Source organism: Salvia splendens, chromosome 20 (assembly GCF_004379255.2).
Source record: "Salvia splendens isolate huo1 chromosome 20, SspV2, whole genome shotgun sequence".
Lineage (NCBI taxonomy): Eukaryota > Viridiplantae > Streptophyta > Magnoliopsida > Lamiales > Lamiaceae > Salvia > Salvia splendens.
The window spans coordinates 24,480,901-24,504,375 of record NC_056051.1 but is presented as its reverse complement, the minus strand read 5'-3'; the positions used below and the strand labels follow the sequence as shown (position 1 = coordinate 24,504,375).

General features: G+C 38.2%; 2 protein-coding genes and 1 pseudogene across 3 annotated transcripts; 1 reads left to right on the top strand and 2 right to left on the bottom strand.

The window, feature by feature from the left end:
• Nucleotides 1-315: 315 nt before the first annotated feature.
• On the bottom strand, nt 316-4,594 carry LOC121782058. Its single transcript, XM_042179762.1, has 2 exons — nt 4,407-4,594; nt 316-3,031 (listed from the first exon to the last, which is right to left on the bottom strand). The coding sequence occupies exon 2, from the start codon at nt 2,926-2,928 to the stop codon at nt 832-834; it is 2,097 nt and encodes a 698-aa protein (XP_042035696.1). The 5' UTR covers nt 2,929-3,031; nt 4,407-4,594; the 3' UTR covers nt 316-831.
• Nucleotides 4,595-8,135: 3,541 nt separating this feature from the next.
• LOC121782057 (cyclic nucleotide-gated ion channel 1-like) lies at nt 8,136-13,054 on the top strand. Of its 2 annotated transcripts, none has more exons than XM_042179760.1 (8): nt 8,136-8,290; nt 8,987-9,148; nt 9,790-10,351; nt 10,588-10,800; nt 11,253-11,536; nt 11,729-11,840; nt 11,953-12,189; nt 12,281-13,054. In XM_042179760.1, the coding sequence occupies exons 2-8, from the start codon at nt 9,120-9,122 to the stop codon at nt 12,977-12,979; spliced, it is 2,136 nt and encodes a 711-aa protein (XP_042035694.1). In that variant the 5' UTR covers nt 8,136-8,290; nt 8,987-9,119; the 3' UTR covers nt 12,980-13,054. The 2 variants fall into 2 exon arrangements, with proteins under 2 accessions (XP_042035694.1, XP_042035695.1); XM_042179761.1 differs by having other exon boundaries at nt 8,185-8,358.
• A 47-nt stretch (nt 13,055-13,101) lies between these two features.
• On the bottom strand, nt 13,102-21,866 carry LOC121782062 (annotated as a pseudogene).
• Between the last annotated feature and the right edge of the window lie 1,609 nt (nt 21,867-23,475).

Here is a 23,475-nt window from a genome sequence, read left to right as displayed (position 1 = left end):
TGTAAAACACATTAATATCACGAATTACTGTATACGTTAAGCAACAATCAAGAAATGACAGTAGTAATAAGTTGAGCAAAAACTATAAAAGAGCAGCAGTAACATGTTGAGCAACAAATAATGAAAAGAATATCAAAGTAAAATCAAGTAGTATTAAACCGAAAATTTGAAAAAAATCAATTTTTTTTTGCTATTTAATCAATTTATGGATGGCCATAATATGGTGGTTTAAATTGTATGGTGGTCACACTTTTTATTTGTGATCATTCTCTTCTAGATTTCTGAGTCGTGTGTGAAATCAGAGGCAAGACAATCTGACAAAAAAATTAACTACATAACCAAGAATATAGGTGTAGAGAGTTCAGAGAATATTGACATGTTAAACAATCTCAATTTTTGTGCATCAATAAACACTGAAACTGCCGAATCAATGATGCAATAGAGACAGCAAAATTCCAAAACTGTTGTTTGCTTTTCTTCTGATCAGCTTATCAGCTAAGCTCTAGTTTCAAAAGAATCTGCCAAAAGCAGCTCTAGTTTTAAAATGTGAAGTTTCTGGAGAGCAAGGCTCGCCACTTTTGCGCAGTTGCAAAAACTAACCAAAAAACAGTTGTATTTCCCGACTACGCGGTCATCTAGTCGATGTCTTGACCTACTGAATGCTGGTTACCTTGTCAAGTCCACTTGCTTGTTCCCTACTTGGCCTCGAGATATATAAATACATCCAGAGCTCTAATTAGACCCATCAGCAATTTCGTCTGAACTACTACTAGGGACATCCTGCAATGCCTCTTCATCGCCATTATTCCGCCATTTAGGATTGGAACCTCATTACTTTTCGGTTATCACCTGAAGAAGTTCCAATGGGGTAGCTGCAGGGTCAAGCTCCAGGCATCCTTTTGGAGCATCTTCGGCTTCTAGCCCGGTGAGCAAATGATTTGAAACCCGGTGAGAAAAACGGTACATCTCTTCCTTTGGAATCCTCTTGATCGCTTCAGGGTCCATGTTGGGACGAAATACTGTCTTGAAACCGACAACCTTTACAAGGGGAGCAACGCGCACACCCTCTTCCTCACTGTAGTCATCCAGCACGGCTACCATGTCATACTTGTGGATTACTTCATCAGGGGTATGCTCATTCCAATCAGATGACCAATTTTTGTAAAGTGCCCAAACATCACCCTTCCGGGGGACTATTAAAATATTCCCACGTGGGCCCTTTGACCAGTTAACCTTTTGAGAGAAGGCATTCATTGATTTGCAGTTCTCGTGCTTTCCCACCCAAAATTCTCCACACGTTTTATAAAAACCTGAGCCAACCCAGTCCATATTGCTAAATTCATTTGTTGTTTTTGAGTTAAGCCAGCTAATCCTCAGCTTAAAAGGCTTCCTAGAAACCACCTTGTGAACGAGAGCATAAAAACGTGGCATGCCATCATCATCATCATAAGCAGACCAAACTTCATTATCCCCAAAAGAAAGTTCTGATCTATCCACATCAAAATCATGGAAATCTGGATCTGGAACAGTCATTGAAACAGCTTCAGGATCCTCTTTACTAGCATTATCCGCAGAATTGCTGACCTTAACCTTCCTTGGTTGATCACCATTCTCATTCTGATCGGGTCCTTCAATATGACTAGTACCTTTATGTCCTTTCTTGCTTCCCTTAGATATGTTTTTCTGTTTGATTGCTTCAGGCTTTGACCTCCACAAAAACAGCTTGTTCATAATCTCCTTCCGAGCCTTTGCAATTAACAAATTACGTGTTTCAAGGGGCGATAATTCTCTTGTACTGTTTGGTTGTTGATAGGTGGTACCCGAAAAACCATAAATCCTTGATCCTGGTGCACTACTACCAACTGCAAAGACACCATTTCCTGGAGCTACATTATGGTTCATTCCAAAATGACTACGATCATCATCTAGTTTTCTCTTTTGAACACCTCCCTCCCTTAACGCAGATGCATGTAATTCACTATATGACCTCTTCAACTTATTCTGTGCCTGCTGAACAACATTGGCTGCTTTCGCTGCAATAGATGGTTCTGTACTTCCAACACCCCTTGATCCAGAAGGTGGACACTGCTGGTACGAGTGTTTACCCAAATTTGAACCTGCTTGAGATGGACCTGAGGTTTTAGCAGCTGAAACATTTCTTCCCTGTTCAAAAGAATTTCGACTAGGACGAGAATTTGAAGATTGCTGCCGAGGAAGCTGATTAGAAGATTTTGGAAAATTTGAAGGTGGGGCTGTCTCAGAAGCCAAAAAGGCTTCACGACAATTGGGACAAAGGAGAGTACTGTTGAGATACTCTTTAAGGTACTCATAATGCATCTTGCACCGATGACAGATAGTCCAAAAAGTATCATTCCTAGGAGGTGGTCCAGGAGTTGGCTTAGGTGGTGGCCGCTTAGTAGTATTGTTCTTCAAAACGGATGGTGCCCTGCTGCTGAAGTTGAAAGTCCCATTTCCCCTGGATGGTGCTGATGGACCACCACTATGCATCTGGGCTTTATGCTGAAACCCTATGGAACCCCTCCTTTGATTATACTGCAACCTCTTATTCTTATCTGATAACAAACTCCAGGCCTCTGAAATAAGTTTAAAAGCACCATCAGCACCAACTGATTTATTCTTATCAGGGTGCAAACTCAGAGCCAACTTGCGATAGTGTTTCTTTATTGTTTCTTCATCAGCTGATGGGTTCACACCAAGTACCCCATACCAGTCATTTTCTCCATTTATTTTGTTCTCAGCAGAAATATACACCTCAAGTGTGGTCAAAATTTGGGAAATACCATCTAAACCTGGATATAGAGTCTGAGCCTTTGAAGCAAATTTTACAGCACCAGCAAAATCTTTTTTTTCTAACTTGCCCTCAGCAATTGATTTTGCCCGGAGGGCTTCATCTTTGTTGCACTCCATACTTCTCTAATTGTTTGGATCTCAAAAGTTGACTTGATCAATGATAGCACTCTCACTAAACTTCACACCACTGATAGCTGAGAATCTTCAGATCTGTCAACACCTGCTTCATACCAAGTGTCAGAATAATGAAAGAAGATAAGAAATTCACAAAACAAATAAATGTTCAGATGAAAGGCAAAAAATTTCATTGAATAGCATTAATCACTTAACTTTCAAATAATATCCAAAAAAATATATTAATACACTAAGTCAAAGGAAAAGGTACATCAAATGACAACAATCCACTGCAAATGGAGCCAAGTTACCAATAAAAGAAAAGGAACCAGGTTTTAAAATGATCAATCTGCCCATAAGACCGAACAGACACGTAAATTTATCAACACATCAAGTATTGGAATCAGGGATGGTGTTAGTAGTTAGTAGTAAGGGATCAAGAAGGCACAATACCAGTGAAAACAAGGAGGAAGCAGGGAATATGAGGGGTCAGTGAAGGATATGTTAGTTCACAACTTAAGAGTTTAGAGATGGTTTTATATCATTTTTAATGGATTTGAATAATCTTTTACCTACAGAGTAACACACAGATTATAATTTCTCTTTTCTAAAGCTGCATCACATTTATCAGCCAAAATACTATTACATCTTGAAGAATGATTCAAGGAGAATCTAGAAAATTCTTCATGCAAGTGTGAAGTATCGTAAACACAAAATAGACAATCTTCGCCAGAATAACCGCATTAGAGTCAAGAAGGTACTGAAACAAATACAGCAGTCCCAAGATGGAACAGCAGAATGGCTGCAATGATTGACCCTCAATGGCAAAAAGGAACAAAAATCAAAATTGTGCCACTCATCTATAGCATCACCGCAAAGTAGAATAGTGCTGGCCTCCATGGCAGCCTCCTGATACTTTTGCAAAAGTGACAACCGCACATCATAGACATTATGCATGCACACTATACTTAATTTTGCATATGATATCAAATTGCACGAGGCTTATCTGGGACCCACAACCATTTGCATCTGAAGTTCTAGTTCACAACACAGCCTTAATTAGCAAGTCTCTGAACTAGTATTTCTTACGTTCTTCACCCTTTGAACATTGCAGAATTCAGTGAATCCCTTAACATCAATTGCCAAAATAAAAGAAAAAGGAGACTAAAAGCAGTAGATTATACATTGCACCAAATTAGCAAATTCCGGGGCAAAACTGTCAACACGTCGTAAAATTACTTCAACAGCATGAATTGAGATAAAATTTCAAGCAACTATCAGAACGTACCAAAAAACGGCTAACACACACGAATCAGAGAAATTAAGCCAATTTGAGATTAAAGCAAACCAGTACAATGGATCTGAGCTAATTCACACAAAAAAAAAACAATTCCGCTCCCAATCAAAATTAGCACTGTACATAAACCCTAGATTCAGCACACACACACAAAAAAAACTCGCTCACCGAAAATTAAAATTACCTTTCCATTTCAGAATTCAGCCGGAGTTGAAATTTTGTCAGGAATTCCTTCCCTCCTTTTGTTCAAATTTTTCCCACCAAATTGATATGGGAAAACTGCAAAAGTTTCTTTTAGTCAAACCTCATATGAGAAATGAGAAATCTGAAATGCCCCAAAAAATATCTGAAATTGCAAATGTATGAAGATGTAGGGTTTCACTTTTCATGTTTTTAACCAAAATTTGGGCTACCTCTAACTACAGTTAGAATAACCATGTTAATGGCCATATTAGAGCTTAACCAGAGTTACTTTTTAACTATTTAATACTAGTATAATATCTTTTTTGTTCTTTTATTTATTTAATATTTTCGTTTCCAAATTGTTATTTTTGAATATTTTCGATACTCGTTTTGATCTTGACAAAAACATTTCTTTTTTCGTTCACCGTTATATTTAAATTCCATTTTGCTAAAACAACATACTACTCCTAGTACACATTTCATATATAGTTCATCCAATATTCAAATATAATTGTATAATAATTTCAATTTTTGTTACTACAATTTTGTCACGTAGTTATATTTTGGTGATCTTAGGTTGTTTGTTCTCCTAGTCCTAGTCATACATAGCATGAACAATTGGACATTAAGGCACATTACACCCTTTCTTTATTAGCTATAAATAATGTTCATTGGAGATTTGAGGCACTGGTGAAGGGCTGAAGCCTGAGGCAATACTGAAAATAGAGAGAACAACAAAAATAGACTTATCTAGATTTGATGTCCTTTTTCTAGTCATATTACAACTCAATTTACTACATCATGGGCTAATCACACAAGGTTTCTCTTCTTTCTTTCTTTATTAAAAAAAGCCTATGAATTAAACTTGGGGCAAGTCTATTCACTTTTCATGACCACATGAGATTCATCTATATTAGTATAATATGCCCAATTGATATTGGTTGATTAAATGACCAAAGTGGAGATGCCTCCAATAATTCAGTATTGAGATTACACCCTCTTTTCACCAAATGTCAAACATGAAATCAAGAAATTTTTTCTTTTAATATCAAACAACCACCAATATTAGTAGTTTCACCCACATCAAATAACCAAATTTTATTCTCTAGTTTGTACTTTATTTTAGTGTAGAGAGTGACGTGGCAAATATTTAATTAATAAATTAAATAGGAAACTCTATGTGAACACAATTTGCAAACGTTAAACGATTATTTATCAATTTATAATCATTAATTATACATCAAGCTAATGAAAAAACTTTAAAACAAAACGGAATATAGTGCTGGATCCACAACTTAATAATAGGCACACCATTATTTGGTGAAATATCCTATAATAGGAGTAATATAAATGATTGGTCAGGTTTAGATTTTTTAACTTAATTGAGAATTGAGATGCATTTTTAGTCACTTGATGCGAATCAAATCGAACATTTTTATTCCCCTAACTTTACATGATTTATATAGTTTGATACTTGCAAAAGTATGTTTTATGGTGTAGGAATGAAGCTCGGATGGTGAAAAAGTTGTGCAAAATTCCCAATATGACAGACTGCCCAGTTTGCGTTGTGAGTCCAGAAAGCTCTCAAAATGAGGCACCCGGCCGGGTGTATTTTATGCCTAATAATTCCACCCGACCGGGTATGATGTTCAGAATACGAAAATTCCAGCAAGTCCTCTAAATTGTCCACCTGGCCGGGTGAATTTTCAGTTGCAAAAATATACCCGTCCGGGCAGTTGATTTAAACTGCAAATAGGCAGTTTTATACTGCAGTTTCTTTTCCCAAGGAGATGGAGACACGGTTGGAAGTGAAAGAGAGAGGAGAGAGGGAAAGAGGTGACGTTTTTTTGGCAGGGACGAAAAGGTGGACTTTTGGGGGGGGGGGGGGGAATTTTGCAGAGAAAAAGGTGAGAAGAAATGAGAGAAAGAGAGGATGAAGAAGAGAAGGAAGAAATTCCGACCAACATTCCGATGATCCGTCTCCATATCTCCATTCCATTCAACAAAAGCATGCTTCCTACGGTTTTAATTGTTATTATTATTATGTGTTTAGGCTAAGCTCTTTATATTGCTTCAAGTTGTGATTTAGACTTGTTTGAATGTATCTACACCTTTGAATTCACGTTTTGACATCGTTGATGTGTTTAATGTTAGATTCTATCACTTTAGAGGCCTCTATTGTTATAGATGTTTAATCCTTGTTTATCGTCTCTTTAACATAGACTTGGATGGACTAATCAATTGATGTGTTGTTAAATTAGAATTGTTCAGATATTAATTTGACAACGGATTAGGTAAGTTCGTATAGTAGATGATCTTTTATTCCCGCGCTTCCGCAGGAATTTAATATCTTTGAAAGTTAATTCATGGAACAAGTGTTCAGCTGACTGTGAATTATACGTCGCAAACATGTTCAGTGCACGCGATTAGGTTTATTCATTAATCCCAAATATATGCTTTTGATATAGGTGTAGAACGATTCTAGTCTAATGAGCAACTTGGAGTGACATGTTTTTCCATCTGATTAGTCTTTCCTTAGTTAACTTGCAGCTTAATTTTATCCTTAACTTTTAGAAATCAAAACCTTGAAAGCAAAAATCCTTTTTAATATGTCTTTTGTTTGTTTTAGAGTTAAATAATCAATTCCTTCCCTGTGGATCGACACTCGAAGTACTACAATCGGCTCTGTATTCTTGCAGATTCGGTGTAATATTAGAGTCAATTTATTAAACTTGTGTGAACTGTACCATTAATATTTGAACTCGAAAATTACACATCATCACTCATCCATAACATTTTTTAAATGTCAACTGCAAGTAGATTATGTCAACTCGGGGGTATTATCATCAATAGCATGCACATCAAATATCAACAACTTATAGTTGACATTATATGTGTATAGTTGACATGAATTGTATATGTAGTTGACATGAATTGTACTCCATCCGTCCCGCATTAGGAGTCCCGATTGATCAATTTCGGGCGTCCCACTTTAGGAGGCCCTTTTGAGATAAACTAATATAAAATGCCTACAAAGTAGTAAAAAGTGTTAAAAGTGGGTCCCAACATCCACTACAACATATATTTATTACACACTCAACTAAAAGAAGGTCTCAATGTCCAATACAACATTTATTTATTATACACTCAAACACTTTCTTAAAACACGTGCCCGACTCAAATGAGACTCCGAAAGCGGGACGAAGGGAGTATATGTAGTTGACATGGATTGGATTGTACACATAGTTGACATTATATGTGTAGTTGACATGAATTGTATATGTAGTTGACCAAAAAAAAATTTAAAAAAATAAAATTAAAAAAAATATTTATTGAATAAAATGTACCATAAAATTATCATTCTGTCATTTTATAATTAATTAATCTAAAATTATTTTCCATATGGCAAATTCTGATGAGTGGCTGATAATACATCTCAATTTTCAATTGGGCAAAAAAATCTAATAATATAGGACTATTTTTCATACGTCGCTCTGTAATTGACCTAGTCTACTGTTCGGTGCAGTTCAAAGCAAACTCCATATAAACAAATAAAACGAACCGGAGAGAAAATGGCTTCGTCCATTTACAAATGGGCCCCACCTATACGACTTTTCCAAAAACACACACTACAATTACAACAGTCAAACAGCGTAGTTAATTTATTTAACTATAAAAAACAGTTTTAACGAGCAAATCATTTTCTTTTTTCGTTATTAATTAATCTTTTTTTTAATAACCATTTTCTCCATCTGAAATGCCAACTGCAAATTCACAAGTTTTCAACTTCCATGAGAAAGCACGGAATTGGAAAGCGAAGTCTACGCGAAGCTTCCTTTGTCTTTCTCTCTCTCACATACTGGTTTATAACAACTCATCACTTCTGTAAGTCTGTCTTCTCTTGCTCTTTGGCTGTTTTTCTGTTGAATTTTCTGAAATCGGAGTTCAAACTGGTAAGTTCTGATTCCTCAATTTCTTCTTGCTGATTACGCTTTTGTGATGGAATTTGACTTTTGGATAAGGAGATTGGGGTTTATCCGATAAAATTTGCTTTGATCTTTTTATTGTTTGAAAGTTTAGAAGATGACAAAATCGATGTTTGTAGTGTTTGGTAGAAATTGTTTGATTAAATATTGAGTGAAGAAGAGTTGAGTGTGATTTGGAAAGTCTACTGATTTGATGCTTTCTGTGAGACTGTGACTATTCTGGATTAGGAAAATGTGGAATTAGGAAAAGTAGTTGGTGTTTTTTTGCTTTATTTAGTTACTTTTGTTTGTTGATCAACGATTGAGTGATTGTTTTGGCTGTTTGAATTTGGTTGCTATGGCTAATAGTAGTTTGCTTTTCTAATAGTGGAGAACTTCTGGACTTTTGCATTTTTCTGTTAAGTCCCGAAACGTCTGATTTGAGTGATATGCTGTCAAATTTTTGTTTTGATGTCTGCTTGCTCTTGACTATGTTAGAAGAAATTGAATTATAGTTATGTTAACTGTTCTCTGCTCTCAAGGGGCCCAATAGTTCTTTCAGTTCCGACTTTGAGACGAGCAATTCTCTAATAGAAAGAAATCAATCGTATTACAGGAGGTGTGACCATCATCAAATTGTGGCACTAGCAGAAGTATGGGATACATATGCTTCTTCTCAACTATGTTAATGTTCCTGTAAAGTGAGGTTTCATCTTCTTTTTGCTCTTGTTCTGATATAAGCTGGAGTAATGGATCACTACCGTGAGAAGTTCGTGAGGTTAGTTCAAGATTCTTGTTATCTCTATATAGGTGCTATTGTTTGGGTTCCAGGTTGCATTTTTGGAGGTTTATAATGTTTGCTATGTACTCCCTCCATCCTACTAAAGATGACCCACTTTCCTTTTTAGTTTGTCCCAACCAAGATGACCCATCACCATAAATGGAAACACCATTATCTCTACTTTATTCCCTCTCTCTTACTTTACTATCACCACTTAACACACAAAATAGAACTGCATAAAACTCCGTGCAGCCCAAGGAAGGGGTCATCTTCCTTGGGATGGAGGGAGTAGCATTTTAGGAGATAAAAGCAAAAAAGAATGGAATTGGAAGTATTGTATAAGTGAAGGAAGGATATGGAAATTGAATCAAGAATTACTATTTTCTGGAGAGATAGACAAGATAGTTCATTCCTCCATAGATTGATGAATTATCTGCCACTTTTGGAAAAGATTGGACATATTTCTTACTGTGGGTGGCTTTTTCGGTAGATCTTATATTGGGAGTTTAATTTTCTATTGAAGGACCTTAAGTACTTGCTAATAACTCAATGAGTGTTTCATCTATGTATATCAAAAATAGGTTCTGGAAGAATTTGATGATGTCTTTCCTCATGTATAACTTAATATTATCTTTCAGATTTCAAGAATCGAGATCAGATCAAAGTTTCAATGAGCAATCTAGTAGGGGAATACAGCCGAACAGACTTAATTCAGTAGTATTCTCAATTTCAGACAAAATTCATAGGGGTGTAGAAGCTGGTTCTGATAGAATCAGGAGGTTCAAGGGATCAATAAGATCTTTCTCATTGAAGAGATTCTTGGCAGACGATGAGGTACTTAGGAAGAAAATTCTTGATCCTCAAGGACCATTTCTTCAGAAATGGAACAAGATATTTGTGCTGACGTGTCTGATTGCTATCTCCGTGGATCCCTTGTTTTTCTACATTCCTATTATCAATGATGAAAAGAAATGCCTTGATTTGGATAAGAAATTGGAGCTTGCTGCTAGCATTTTACGATCCTTTACGGATATCTTTTACCTCACACATATTATTTTCCAATTTCGTACTGGTTTCATTGCTCCTTATTCGCGTGTATTTGGAAGAGGAGTTCTAGTTGAAGATTCTTGGGAAATAGCAAAAAGATATCTGGCATCATACTTTATAATTGATGTTCTTGCAGTTCTTCCGCTTCCACAGGTATGGCATAATGGTCTGGTTTTGCTTAATGTACAATTATAGAATTGAAAAGAAATGCTTTCTTCAATCAAAGTGCGTTTTTTATGGTTAGTTGTTCATTAAAGAGGTACTCTTTTAACTGCAATCTATATCATTGAGTACAGTATACTGTCAATTTTGTTATCCCTGCGTATAATTTTCTCTTGAGAATCCGTCGTTGGATGTACCTCTTAGCTGATTGTCTGTAACTTCCCCAGATTGTAATTCTCATCGTCATTCCAAAGATGAATGGAGCAAGATCGTTGAACACCAAGAATTTGTTGAAATTTGTGGTTTTCTTTCAATATATACCAAGGGTTCTCCGGGTCTATCCTCTGTATAGAGAAGTCACACGAACTTCTGGCATACTGACTGAAACAGCATGGGCTGGAGCTGCCTTCAACCTTTTCCTTTACATGCTTGCCAGTCATGTAAGTCTATCTACTAAACCTCATTTGCATCTGAGTTAAATTTACTCGTCCATATATAGTTGTTAATTGAGATTCATTTGCTAGATTTTTAAACTGCACATAGGATGTAAAAACCTCTTGAGCATTGTATTCTAGGGGGCTTGATATGTTTCTATACTTCTAGGAGATAATCATACATGCTACATATTGTTTAACTATGTATGTATACAAGTACACATAAAGAATCCTGTGAGAATGGGAAGAAATAAGAAACATGCATAAACACAAATTACGTATGTGTGATTATATCATAGTGCACTGTGAAGTGTGAAACTACAATACACATGTTAACATTCTCCGATTCGTTTGTGTAGTTTTTATTTTTTATCCGCCCCACAAATCTCTACTCGATAAGATGTATAGGTTATATCGTCTAATCTCTTTTGACCGTTGGGTTTTTGGTCTATTTTTAGGTGCTTGGAGCTTTTTGGTATTTGTTCTCAATAGAACGCGACGCTACGTGCTGGATAAGAGCTTGTGGAGATCAATTTGCATGTAGAAATGCTTCGTTTTATTGTGATGCTGACCATACAAGATTCACACAAAATCTGACGAATTTGTGCCCTATACAGCCTGCTAATACGACACTTTTTGACTTTGGGATATTCCTTGATGCTCTTCAATCTGGTGTTGTTGAATCAAAAGACTTCCCTCAGAAGTTCTTTTATTGCTTCTGGTGGGGTTTGCAGAATTTAAGGTAAGCAGAAGTTCATTATGTATGTCATGATATAATAATTAAATTATGAAATGGGAGAGCCGTATCTCATTATATATTAAAACTATGAAATGGGAATGCCAATGTTCTAGTCATAGAATTTGTTCTACTACAGATTATGTTTTCATCGTTGAATTTCTAATCCCTTGTATCGTTTCTTGTCTTTTATTGCAGTTCCCTTGGTCAGAACCTTCACACAAGTACTTATGTCTGGGAAATTTGCTTTGCAGTCTTTATATCCATATCCGGCTTGGTGCTGTTTTCGTTTCTGATTGGAAATATGCAGGTCTGTGAGTTGTTTCTCAATTGATAATGTTCTGAGATAAGGGATCTGTAGTAATCTTTAGATTAATTTGTTTGTCCGAGGTTCTAATAAGCTGTAACTATTCATTGTGCAGACTTATCTGCAGTCTACAACTCTAAGGTTAGAGGAGATGAGGGTGAAACGAAGAGATGCTGAACAATGGATGACTCACCGTTTACTTCCGGATAATATAAAGGAGCGAATCAGAAGATATGAACATTATAAATGGCAAGAAACTAGGGGGGTTGATGAAGAGAATCTTATCCAGAATCTTCCGAAGGACCTTAGAAGAGACATAAAGCGACATCTCTGTCTCGATTTACTTAAGAGGGTGAGTGTTTCCGTAAACCCATTTGCTACAATGTCTATCTTTGAATGAAAAATACTAGCTAATAATCAACCTTTTGTCTGCTACTATTCAGGTGCCACTCTTTGAGAAAATGGATGAACAACTGCTGGATGCGATGTGCGACTGTCTTAAACCGGTTCTTTACACTGAGGACAGTTACATAGTTCGAGAGGGCGATCCAGTTGACGAGATGCTGTTCATCATGCGTGGCAAGTTGATCACTGTGACCACTAATGGAGGAAGGACCGGGTTTTTCAATTCCGAATATCTGAAAGCAGGAGACTTTTGTGGCGAAGAACTCTTAACTTGGGCTCTGGATCCTCATTCGTCGTTTAATCTCCCCATCTCTACCAGAACCGTGCAAGCCCTTTCAGAAGTCGAAGCATTTGCTCTGATGGCTGATGATCTTAAGTTCGTGGCATCCCAGTTCAGACGGTTACATAGTAAACAGCTGCGCCATACTTTCAGGTTCTACTCACAGCAATGGAGAACCTGGGCAGCTTGCTTTATACAAGCAGCATGGCGTCGTTATTGTAGGAAGAAGCTGGAGGAGTCTCTCCGGGAAGAAGAAAACCGATTGCAAGATGCTTTGGCCAACGGTGGGACAGGCTCGCCCAGCCTGGGCGGAACCATGTATGCCTCCAGATTTGCAGCTAATTTGCTTCGTGCAGTGAGGCGAAATGCTACGAGAAAGACGAGGATGCCAGAGAGGATATCGCCAATGCTGCTTCAGAAGCCAGCTGAACCAGATTTCACGGCCGAAGACAAATGAAATCATTCTTTCATGTAATTGTAATATAATTAGCCTTTTCTATTTATGTTATCAAATTTGAGTGCATCTTTGGCAGCTCCTGTACATCTTTCCATTTTTTTTCACTCGCGTGCAATACGATAAAATAATATCGAAAGAGAGAAAAAATCGCATCTAAATCTCAGTAAAGAGGATTGAACATTTTACATACTGTACAGAAAGAGAAAGAAATGAAGAACGGAAGGCATCAATCGACACGATTAGCTAACATCAGAGGCTTCAGTTCTGCTTTCGCGTTTGTGCATTGGCTATTTAAAATGGTGTCGAGAGTAGACACAGCTTCTGCAATATGTTTGCCTTTTTTCAGCATCACGCAGCTTGCCATGCCATACAAAAGCACCAAATCTTTAGTTTCTTCTATTTATGTTGGAATGTTAACCACGCATGCTTATTTATACCAAACGATTGCTACATCCTATTCAATCGTGTGTTTCCCTCAATATAAAAAGTTTCTTCCCTCACCATATAGTGCTTCTAAAACATATATAATTGGTTGCAAACAATATTCATATTACTGCTTACCTCCTTCCATTGGCTGCGTCAGTGATTTCTGCTCTAGTAGGCACCCCGGTTTTGACCAGTGATTCAAGAACCTGTGTTGCTAAGACGACTGGTAAATGGGCAGCACTGCAAATGGACATAATTTCTTCCTGTATATCAGCAAGCTTTTCCCATCCGCATTCCACTGCAAGATCTCCTCTAGCAATCATCACTCCTAAAGGGTTTCCTGATTTCATAGCTTCTAGTATTAAGAGAGGCAACTTCTCAAATCCACCTTGTGTCTCAATCTTCAACACAATCCCCAGCTTCGAAAATTTTCTTTTTGAAAGCTCTTGCCGCAAGACAACAATATCATGAACATCTCGAATGAATGAAATACCCACCATGTCAGCATGTGCAGCTACAAAGTAGAGATCCATAAGGTCCTTTGAAGTGAGACCTTCAAACGGGATATCACTCTGTGGAATATTTATGGATTTTTCTGAACCTAGCTTAGTACCTTTAGGATCAGCATGAGTGATTGTTACAACTACTTCTGAAATGATATTTCCTTTAATCACTCCCCATATCTTTCCATCATCAAAAGCAATAGGGTCACCCGGTTTTACTGAATCAAACAGATACCCACAAGGGCAAGTCATCTTATGTGTGCCAACGGCTGAACAAAGTGACGTGTCTTGCTCGTCTGAACTATCTCGAGATAAAACCAGCAAGTCACCAACTCTCAACCTAACAAATTGTTCAGCTGGAGGAACATCGACCAAAAATCCACCTGAAGATTTCTTTCCTTTCTCCTTAATATACAATGCAGTGCCAGACTCAAGATACGCAGGTTTGCTGCATTCAGCCATAACTCCAGCACCGGAAAAAACAGGATATTTGATTAAGATTTGGAGACTTCTGTGTTTTCCACGGGCATCAGTGAATCTCACAGAATCATCAACTTCCTGCTTACTGAGAAATTCTTCGCCATCCACTTGCAAAATAACATCGGGGGATAGGTGGGAAGGTGGTGGGCCTGCTCCTTGTGGGCTCAGCCAAACTTGGGCTCCACGTATAACACTACCAAGTGCATTCCTTTTGGGAGATATTTTAACCACACATGGACCAGCCTTCAATCTTCTAGTTCGAAGCTTTGGTCAAGCCAAGTCCATAAGGATCCGACAAGGTTGATCCAGAATACGAGAGCATCTCTTCACAGTAGTGATTATCTTACTCCATAACTCTGGGTTTCCATGAGCACAGTTGATACGAAAGATCGTGGCCCCTGAATTGACGAGATCTGTTATATCCGTATCATTTTCTGCTGCCTCTTGCCCAACCGTTACCATGACATGAGCCATTTTCTGATTTGGAAGTTTTCCCAAAAGTATGTCTCTATTAGAAGATGCCTTTTTCACCATCGCAGTCATTCCAAGGTCTACATTTTTATCGACCAAGCTTTGGTGAACAGGGAAGCCTTCACTGGAAACTTGTAAGCCAAGGAGAGATTCTGGCCTTGAGTTAATGAGCATTTCAATACATCCAACGAGACTTGAAAGAACATGAGTATTTATTGTCTCTAAATTCATAAGCCCAATTGAGGAAAGCTCTTGTTGGGTTGCGATGCCGCTGATCTCACACACGTAATCGAGAAAATAAAGCACGCAAACGATATAACGTGGTTCGGTGATAAACCACCTACGTCCACGGAGAAGATGACCGGAATCTTATTGATGAACTCTTTACAATTACAATGAACTCACACTCACACTCTACCGCTCACAACCGCTCGCTATCTTGAGAATTAATCTCTCTGGGTGTGTGTGTATATGGTGTAATTCTGCTACTTCACTACTGAGCTCTATCGAGCTATTTATACAAGATGCAATCAAGAAATAAAATCCAACTAACTCTATTTCCCAAAGTTAGTTATAACCGCTACTCGGCTCAAAACCGAACTCCCTTCTCGGCTCAAAACCGAACTCTTCCTTCTCGGCTAGTTCCAGCTCAAAGCCGAGCTTCCTTCTTCTGCCTTCTTCTTCTCGGCTAGTTCCAGGCTAGTTCCAGCTCGGTAAGCCGATCTTACCGAACTCCTTTCTAGCCGAGCTTACCGAACTCCTTTCTAGCCGAACTCCTTTCTAGCCGAGCTAGCTCAAAGCCGAGCTTCATTTCTTGATCTCTTCTTTGAGCTGCAGAGGCTCCACCACTCGATCAAATCAGTAGTTTGCATGGACACACTTTCACAAATCTCCACCTTGTCCTTGCAAAACTCCATCAATATCTAGATTCCCTTCTCAATCCTGTTCCATACTTCAACATTCCACAATTTCCACCAACTTCAAGCAATGCTTGAACTTCAAAGTTGGCAGTGACTTGGTTAACATGTCTGAGGCATTTTCTTCAGTGGGAACCTTCACCACATTGATCTTCCCACTCTGAATTTCGTCGGTTTTAGGCGCCTGTTCTTTGCTCAACTTAAAATGGCCTGCTAATGGAGTAGAGACTGCCTTTGCATTTGTCACCTGATATTTCCTTATCACTTTCTTGATGTACTCAGCTTGCACAAGCCTCAGTTCCTTCTTCTTCCTATTTCTGACAATGTCCATGCCTAGGATTCGTTTTGCCTCCCCAAGATCCTTCATCTCAAACTTTTGTTTAAGCTCATCTTTTACAATCTGCAATTCACTCAAGCTTGATCCAGCTAGTAGAATATCATCTACATACAGTAACAGGTAGGCTATTATCAAATCTCCACTTCTCTTGACATATACACAGCTATCAAAGCTGGATCTCTCAAACTCCATCAGCTCCATTTGCTCATGGAACTTCTTGTTCCACTGCCTACTGCTCTGCTTGAGCCCGTATAGGCTTTTCTTAAGTAAGCAAACCTTCTTTTCTTCTCCAGGCCTTTCAAAACCCTTAGGCTGCATCATATAGATCGTCTCCTCTAGATCCCCATGTAAAAAAGCTGTTTTTACATCGAGTTGATGCAGCTCCCAATCAAAATGAGCTGTCAAGGCCAATAAGATCCGAATGGAGGTGTGTTTTACCACTGGAGAGAACACCTCAGTGTAGTCAATACCTTCTACTTGTGTGAATCCTCTAGCTACCAATCTTGCCTTAAAACGTATGCTTTCAACTTCCCCAACTTCAACCTTCTTCTTAAATAGCCACTTGCAACTTATGAGTTTCTGAGTCCCTGGGTCATTCACCAAAATCCAAGTCCCATTTCTCAACAAGGACTCTATTTCTTCTTCCATGGCTCTGATCCACTTCTGACTTTCCTTGCAATTTATGGCTTCTTCATAGGTTGAAGGCTCTGAGAACATGAGCACCTCTGCTACACAAAGAGCAAAGAAGCTCATATCATAATCTGAAAACCTGCTGGGCAAGCCTGCATTCCTCCTTGGATTTCTTCTGTTTCCTTGATTTGATGGATCTCCACCTCTTGTGTTTTCATCTGACTGAGAACTGGAAGCTCCACCTTCTTCTTGGTGTTCAGAGATTTCAACATCCTCATCAGCATCAGACCAAGCAGATTTCTCATCAAACTCAAACTCTTGTATGCTAGAGCTACTGTCACCACCAGGGGGTGCTCTACTTTTCTTGAATGGCATTTCTCCTTCATCGAACACTACATCTCTACTCACAATGATATTCTGACCCCCTTCATCCATATTCCATAACCTATACCCCTTCACTCCATCTTGGTATCCCAACATCACACATTTTCTTGCTCTTGGTTCCAACTTATTCTGCTTGATATGTGCATAAGCCACACACCCAAAAATCTTCAAGCCTGAGTAGTCTCCCAAAGTTCCATACCATCTCTGATCAGGAGTCTCATTAGAAATTGATGAAGAGGGGCATTTGTTAATCAGATCAGCTGCAGTAGAAACAGCCTCTGCCCAAAATTTCTTTGGCATTCCAGAGTAGAACAACATGCATCTCACTCTTTCTAGCAACGTCCTGTTCATCCTCTCTGCCAGCCCGTTCTGTTGAGGGTTCCTTGGCACGGTCCTATGCCTTCTTATCCCTTTCATTTTACAGAAGCTATCAAACTCAGTAGATAAGAACTCCATCCCATTATCAGTTCTTAAGTACTTCAGCACTGACCCTCTCTCATTTTCATATCTAGTATGCCATTCTCTAAACCTCTCAAATGCTTGAGACTTCTCTTTGAGGATGTAAACCCATACCTTTCTTGAATAGTCATCTATAATAGATATGAAATACTTACCTCCACCTATGGATTCTGCTGGAGAAGGCCCCCATAAGTCACTGTGAGCATATACAAAGGGAGCTGTTGTAGTGTGCTTTCCACCAGAGAATGGTAGCCTTTTTGCCTTTCCAAGAATACAAGACTCACATTTGTTGAGCCTCTCTGATGTCCCCAGCCTCATTACACCCAGCTTAGCAAGCTCCTTGATGCCTTTTTCCCCCACATGCCCAAGTCTAGCATGCCACAGATCCAGGCTCTCTGACTGAGTAACATTTGCTGCATTGATCACGGTTTCACCCACCAAGTAATACAGGCTATTCTTTCTTTTGGCCTCCATGACTATTCTGGGACCCTTTGTCACCCTGAGCACTCCGTTACTGGACTCAAACCTGTAGCCCTTGGACTCCAGCAGCCCTAAAGAAATCAAGTTTCTCTTGATCTGAGGTATGAACCTCACTTCTGTGAGAGTTTTTACACTACCATCACTCACCTTCAGCTTGATTTCTCCAATCCCTCTAACATCACATGTCTGATCATTCCCCAACATTACTGATCCTGTGTGTGCTGTCAACTTTTGAAACCAGGATCTGTGGGAGCATATATGAAAGGAGCAACCCGAGTCCATGATCCAACATTCTTCAATTCTTGCCCCTGAGAGTATATTCAAGGCCTCATTGGCCTCCACTTCCTAAGCAAGATCTGCAGTATTTGAACCTGCATTGATCGCTTGTTCTTGCTTTCTTTTCCAAGCAAAACATGCCTTCTTCAAGTGACCCGGCTTTCTGCAATAGTAGCAGCTTCTAGTCTCCCTCTCTCCCTCAGCCTTATCTTTGTTTTGTTTCTTCTTGTTGAAAACTTTCTTGTTCTGACCCTTCTTCAAGAAAAGACTCTCAGCCACTGGATCATTTTGTCTAGTAGAAGTGGAATAATCATTCTTTTGCGATTCCTTCATTTTCAGAGCAGAATGAATTTCTTCATATGTAACCTTGGACTCTCTTCCAAGTAACACCGCATCCTTGAAGTGTTCAAAACTCTTAGGAAGCGAATTCAGCAGCATCAAGGCTTTATCTTCATCCTTGATCATTTCATCGATATTTTCCAAATCATCTACACACTTACCAAATTCTTCAAGTTGCTCTGTAATTCCTCTCGCATCTGAGAATCTGAATGCAAGGAGCTTCTGCTTCAGGTGTAAACGATTTGTAGTGGACTTGGTCATGTACAATGACTCAAGTTTTGTCCATACTCCCGCAGCTGTCTCCTCTTTGGAGACTTCCCTCAGAACTCTATCTGACAAATTCAAGATTAGGGTGCTGTAGGCTCTATACTGCATATCCTGAAGCTTTCCTTTCTCTTTTTCATCGACCTCCGCTTCTTTCTCGGCATCGACCTCATTCTTCAAGATATTCCATAGGCCCTGCTGCATCAAGATGGCCTTTATCTTCAACCTCCACAGCCCAAAGTCATTTTTCCCGGTGAACTTCTCCACCTCAAACTTAGCTGTAGACATTTCTCAAACAGACGGTGGGCAATCGCCAAGATCAGCTCAAGTACCGGAATTCTTGGACCCTAACTATCCCAGAAAGCAATCAAGAACTCCTTTGGGAAATTCCCACAGACGGCGCCACCTGTTGGGTTGCGATGCCGCTGATCTCACACACGTAATCGAGAAAATAAAGCACGCAAACGATATAACGTGGTTCGGTGATAAACCACCTACGTCCACGGAGAAGATGACCGGAATCTTATTGATGAACTCTTTACAATTACAATGAACTCACACTCACACTCTACCGCTCACAACCGCTCGCTATCTTGAGAATTAATCTCTCTGGGTGTGTGTGTATATGGTGTAATTCTGCTACTTCACTACTGAGCTCTATCGAGCTATTTATACAAGATGCAATCAAGAAATAAAATCCAACTAACTCTATTTCCCAAAGTTAGTTATAACCGCTACTCGGCTCAAAACCGAACTCCCTTCTCGGCTCAAAACCGAACTCTTCCTTCTCGGCTAGTTCCAGCTCAAAGCCGAGCTTCCTTCTTCTGCCTTCTTCTTCTCGGCTAGTTCCAGGCTAGTTCCAGCTCGGTAAGCCGATCTTACCGAACTCCTTTCTAGCCGAGCTTACCGAACTCCTTTCTAGCCGAACTCCTTTCTAGCCGAGCTAGCTCAAAGCCGAGCTTCATTTCTTGATCTCTTCTTTGAGCTGCAGAGGCTCCACCACTCGATCAAATCAGTAGTTTGCATGGACACACTTTCACAGCTCTTCTTTGATCTGTTCCGTATCCAGGCTTTTCAGTGCCAAATAGTGCAACACGTTTATAGCACTTGCCGAGTAATTTCTGCAAATTATTAGGATGTAGATGACAATAGGATATCATAAATAAAATTTTTGGCTAGTTCAATTGTTAAGTACTCTACCCCTGTCAAAAAGCACTACTGATTTAGCAGTTTTAAAAGGATGGCACAAGAAAAAGGTATGACCGTAATACCATATGTAGATTGTACTTTCGGTTAAATTCTCGGATAGATTGTATTAGGGACAGGAAAAGAATATTGAATACAAAATGCAATAAAAAAGGTCTATCGGTCAACAGTCACAGCTTCTAAACATAGGGAATAAGTGAAGCTTACCGGTGACACATGTTAAGCCTTGATGCATTCCATTGTTCCATAGCTAAGATGTGCAAATGAACTGTCTTCAGCTTATCCAGCATAGTCACTTTGTTTCCCTGTTTTTCGGCAATTTGTTGAAGATCAATACTTGAATGCATTCTGGAGGAAGCTCTTCTTTTTTCGGCTCCTTATGATCCTCATCCCTCTCAGGATCATCACAGAAATCAGGAGAGCACTGTAGGTGAGGCATCCTCACGTTCAGGTGGCATGCTATATGCAGCTATTGGGGTGAGTTTGCCACGACCTTGAAGAAGCAATATGTGATCCCCATAGTCTGGTGCTTTAGTGCCAGATTTACAAGGCAGAAATGAGGAGTTCCCATATAAGTTGACAGCTGCTAGATATGGGAACCTAGCCTGCACAACAGTATAACAATTAACAAGAAGATGAAATTTTCTTAGGCTCAGTGACCCCGCATATCATCTTGAATGTAGTGGTTAATAGTTGATATCAGCGTAAATAACTTTTGTGAAGAAAAAAGTAAGTACTCAAGTAACCTTTCTTGTGAATGCCTCCAGACAGAAATAAAATTGTAGAGATGTCTATGATGATCGTATGAAATGAAAAATAGGGTGATGAAAGTTTTTCTCCACTTTCCGCTAGGAATATGTAAAATAGGGTCAGAGGAAATAATGTTCTGTTCACTGAAATGGTGTGCATGATTAAGGAGCATATTCTTAAAACTACTTTAACTACTGAAATGGTGTTCACTTCCACCATTTTCTGTTCAAAGGGACAACAGCTTTTTCTTAAAGCTACTTAACTGAAAAATGATATAGTTAGAACTTAGACAAACAACTTACAAGGCTGTGAAATCATGCAGTAACCTCAAGAACAAATGAAAAGGGCACTCACATGATACATAAACGATGTCTGGTCAACAACTGAAACTGCTCCTTTGATCATATTCTGAAGTATGGTGTCTGCGTGACATCAAAATTCGTTAGCTCAACTACTTTAAGAGAAATTACAAAGAAAATAAATGCACTTTTCTGGTTACACCATAGCAAGGTGATGTAATTGGACTAGCCTACATCTAAGAACAATTCGAATCGGTCTTAACAAACATAAAAAAAGAGAGAAAATCCCTAGTGCTTCTACACCTGACTAGTTAAATTATATGCAAAGCAAAATATGAATACTATGAACATGTGGACTCAATTTCAAAATATGCATCATCAAAAGCATTTTTCTTTATAACCTTTCCTGTTCTACCATGATTGAAATTATGTGTTAATTAATTTGTAATTCAGTTGATGCAAAAAGCCTCATAATTCGTGGAAATCTGAAACAGATAATTCAAAGAACCACCAAACAAGGAGAACAACGCAATTATGAAAGTTCATTTCCACTATACAAATAACCTTGTCGAGAAACATCCCCAAATAACATCATCCATTCATCACGCACCGACTCAAATATGCTGAATTTTTCTTTTTAGGGTTTCTAAAAACGAAATGTTCAGCTGAAATTCACCTCAAAGCTAACAAAATCGCGAAATGGATGAAGATAAGGTTGAAGCATACATTATGAAAGAAATAATACGAAATTTGGTATATTTAGCTGGAGCGCGATAGAAAAAGGTACCGATTGGGAAGCTCTGCAGAAATGGAAGATTTAAGGGCGAAGAATCGAGCTCCAGAAATGGTACACACACACAAAAGGTAGTTTCAATTGAACTTGAGCAATGCTACATGAATTTCAATCGCAATTCGCAAAGTTGTAGAGAGATGGGAGTGTGGATGGCACGTGCCTGATTCCAGAATCTCATTGATTATAAAAAAAATTCGATCCATTTTTAAATACAAGAAAAATTGTTAGTACTTTAATTACTATAGTACTCCCATTATCTTATAAAAATAGTTAAATCAAATTATAGTACTTTTTTACATTTTTAATTATCTTGGGAGTACAATAAAACTTTTAATAAAATTTGTTAGGAATTTTGTATTTTTTGTCATTATATCTTCACCAAATACATAATATTTTCATAGAATAATGCTAAAGTATGATTTAAGTCACAATTTCATCAAAAATTTGTTTGAATTTTAATAACAATTTCAGACAATTTTATACTTTCGTCATTATATTTCTCAAAGGTCCCCAACAATTTTAGACGAAGAGGAGCGATGAACGGGAATATTCTAGTATTTAGAATTTTTGTTTATTTCAAATAAAAGGAAGAGAAATTGGTTTATAAAATCATGAACTTTATTTAGATTATGGTATTTCCTAGGAACTTTAAAAGTTGTCTTAAAAATTATAAACTTTAAAGACCATGCTAATTTTTAGTGGCGTGTTAATAATCCATCCGAATGGTTGATGTGACTTAATTGATTCTATTGGGCAAATGTAAATAAATATAGACATCACTGTTTTCCACTCTTCCGTTACATCATACTCCATTCGTCTTTCATTATGAGTCTCATTTCTTTCCAGCACGAGTTTTAAGAAATGTTATGAAAAGTGAATAGAAGAAAACTAGTGGTTTACGGGTGTCACTTGTATATATTGATTTTAAATGATATATGAGTGAAATAAGTTAGTGGAATGACGGGTAAATCATCGATCTGAATGGTTGACATGGCTTAATTGATTCTATTTGGCAAATGTAAATAGATATAGACATCACCATTTCTTGCACTCCTTCGTTAGATCATACTCCCTTCTTCATTCACTGTGAGTTTCACTTCTTTTCAGCACGAGTTATAAGAAACATTAAAAAAAGTGAATAGAAGAAAGCTAGTGGATTATATATTAATTTTAAATAATATAGTTAGTTGAATATGAAATTTCATACTATTTATAGTAATAATGAATCAGGGGTCATATTAGAAGACGAACCAAAAAGAAAAAATAAGACTCCCATAACCATCCCCGGAGAGAGAGGGAGTACGAAGCAACTCTTAAGAATGGATTAGAAAGAGCTCAAGACATCACGGAAAGTAAAAACACTTCTTTTCAAAGCAATGAAAATATAAACTAGTGACTTTTGAAGCAAATTAAACTCAACCAATTTTTATCTCCTAATGTTGTAAGATAAGCAAATTCAACAACCAGAAAGCCCTATATGTA

What these genes read in the sequence shown, in the direction of transcription:
- LOC121782058 (XM_042179762.1), bottom strand. Translation starts at nt 2,928, where the DNA reads ATGGAGTGCAACAAAGATGAAGCCCTCCGGGCAAAATCAATTGCTGAG.
- LOC121782057 (XM_042179760.1), top strand. Translation starts at nt 9,120, where the DNA reads ATGGATCACTACCGTGAGAAGTTCGTGAG. An exon ending in TACCGTGAGAAGTTCGTGAG is followed by an intron (nt 9,149 to 9,789) that starts GTTAGTTCAAGA and finishes ATTATCTTTCAG; the next exon opens with ATTTCAAGAATCGAGATCAG. An exon ending in GTCTCGATTTACTTAAGAGG is followed by an intron (nt 12,190 to 12,280) that starts GTGAGTGTTTCC and finishes GCTACTATTCAG; the next exon opens with GTGCCACTCTTTGAGAAAAT.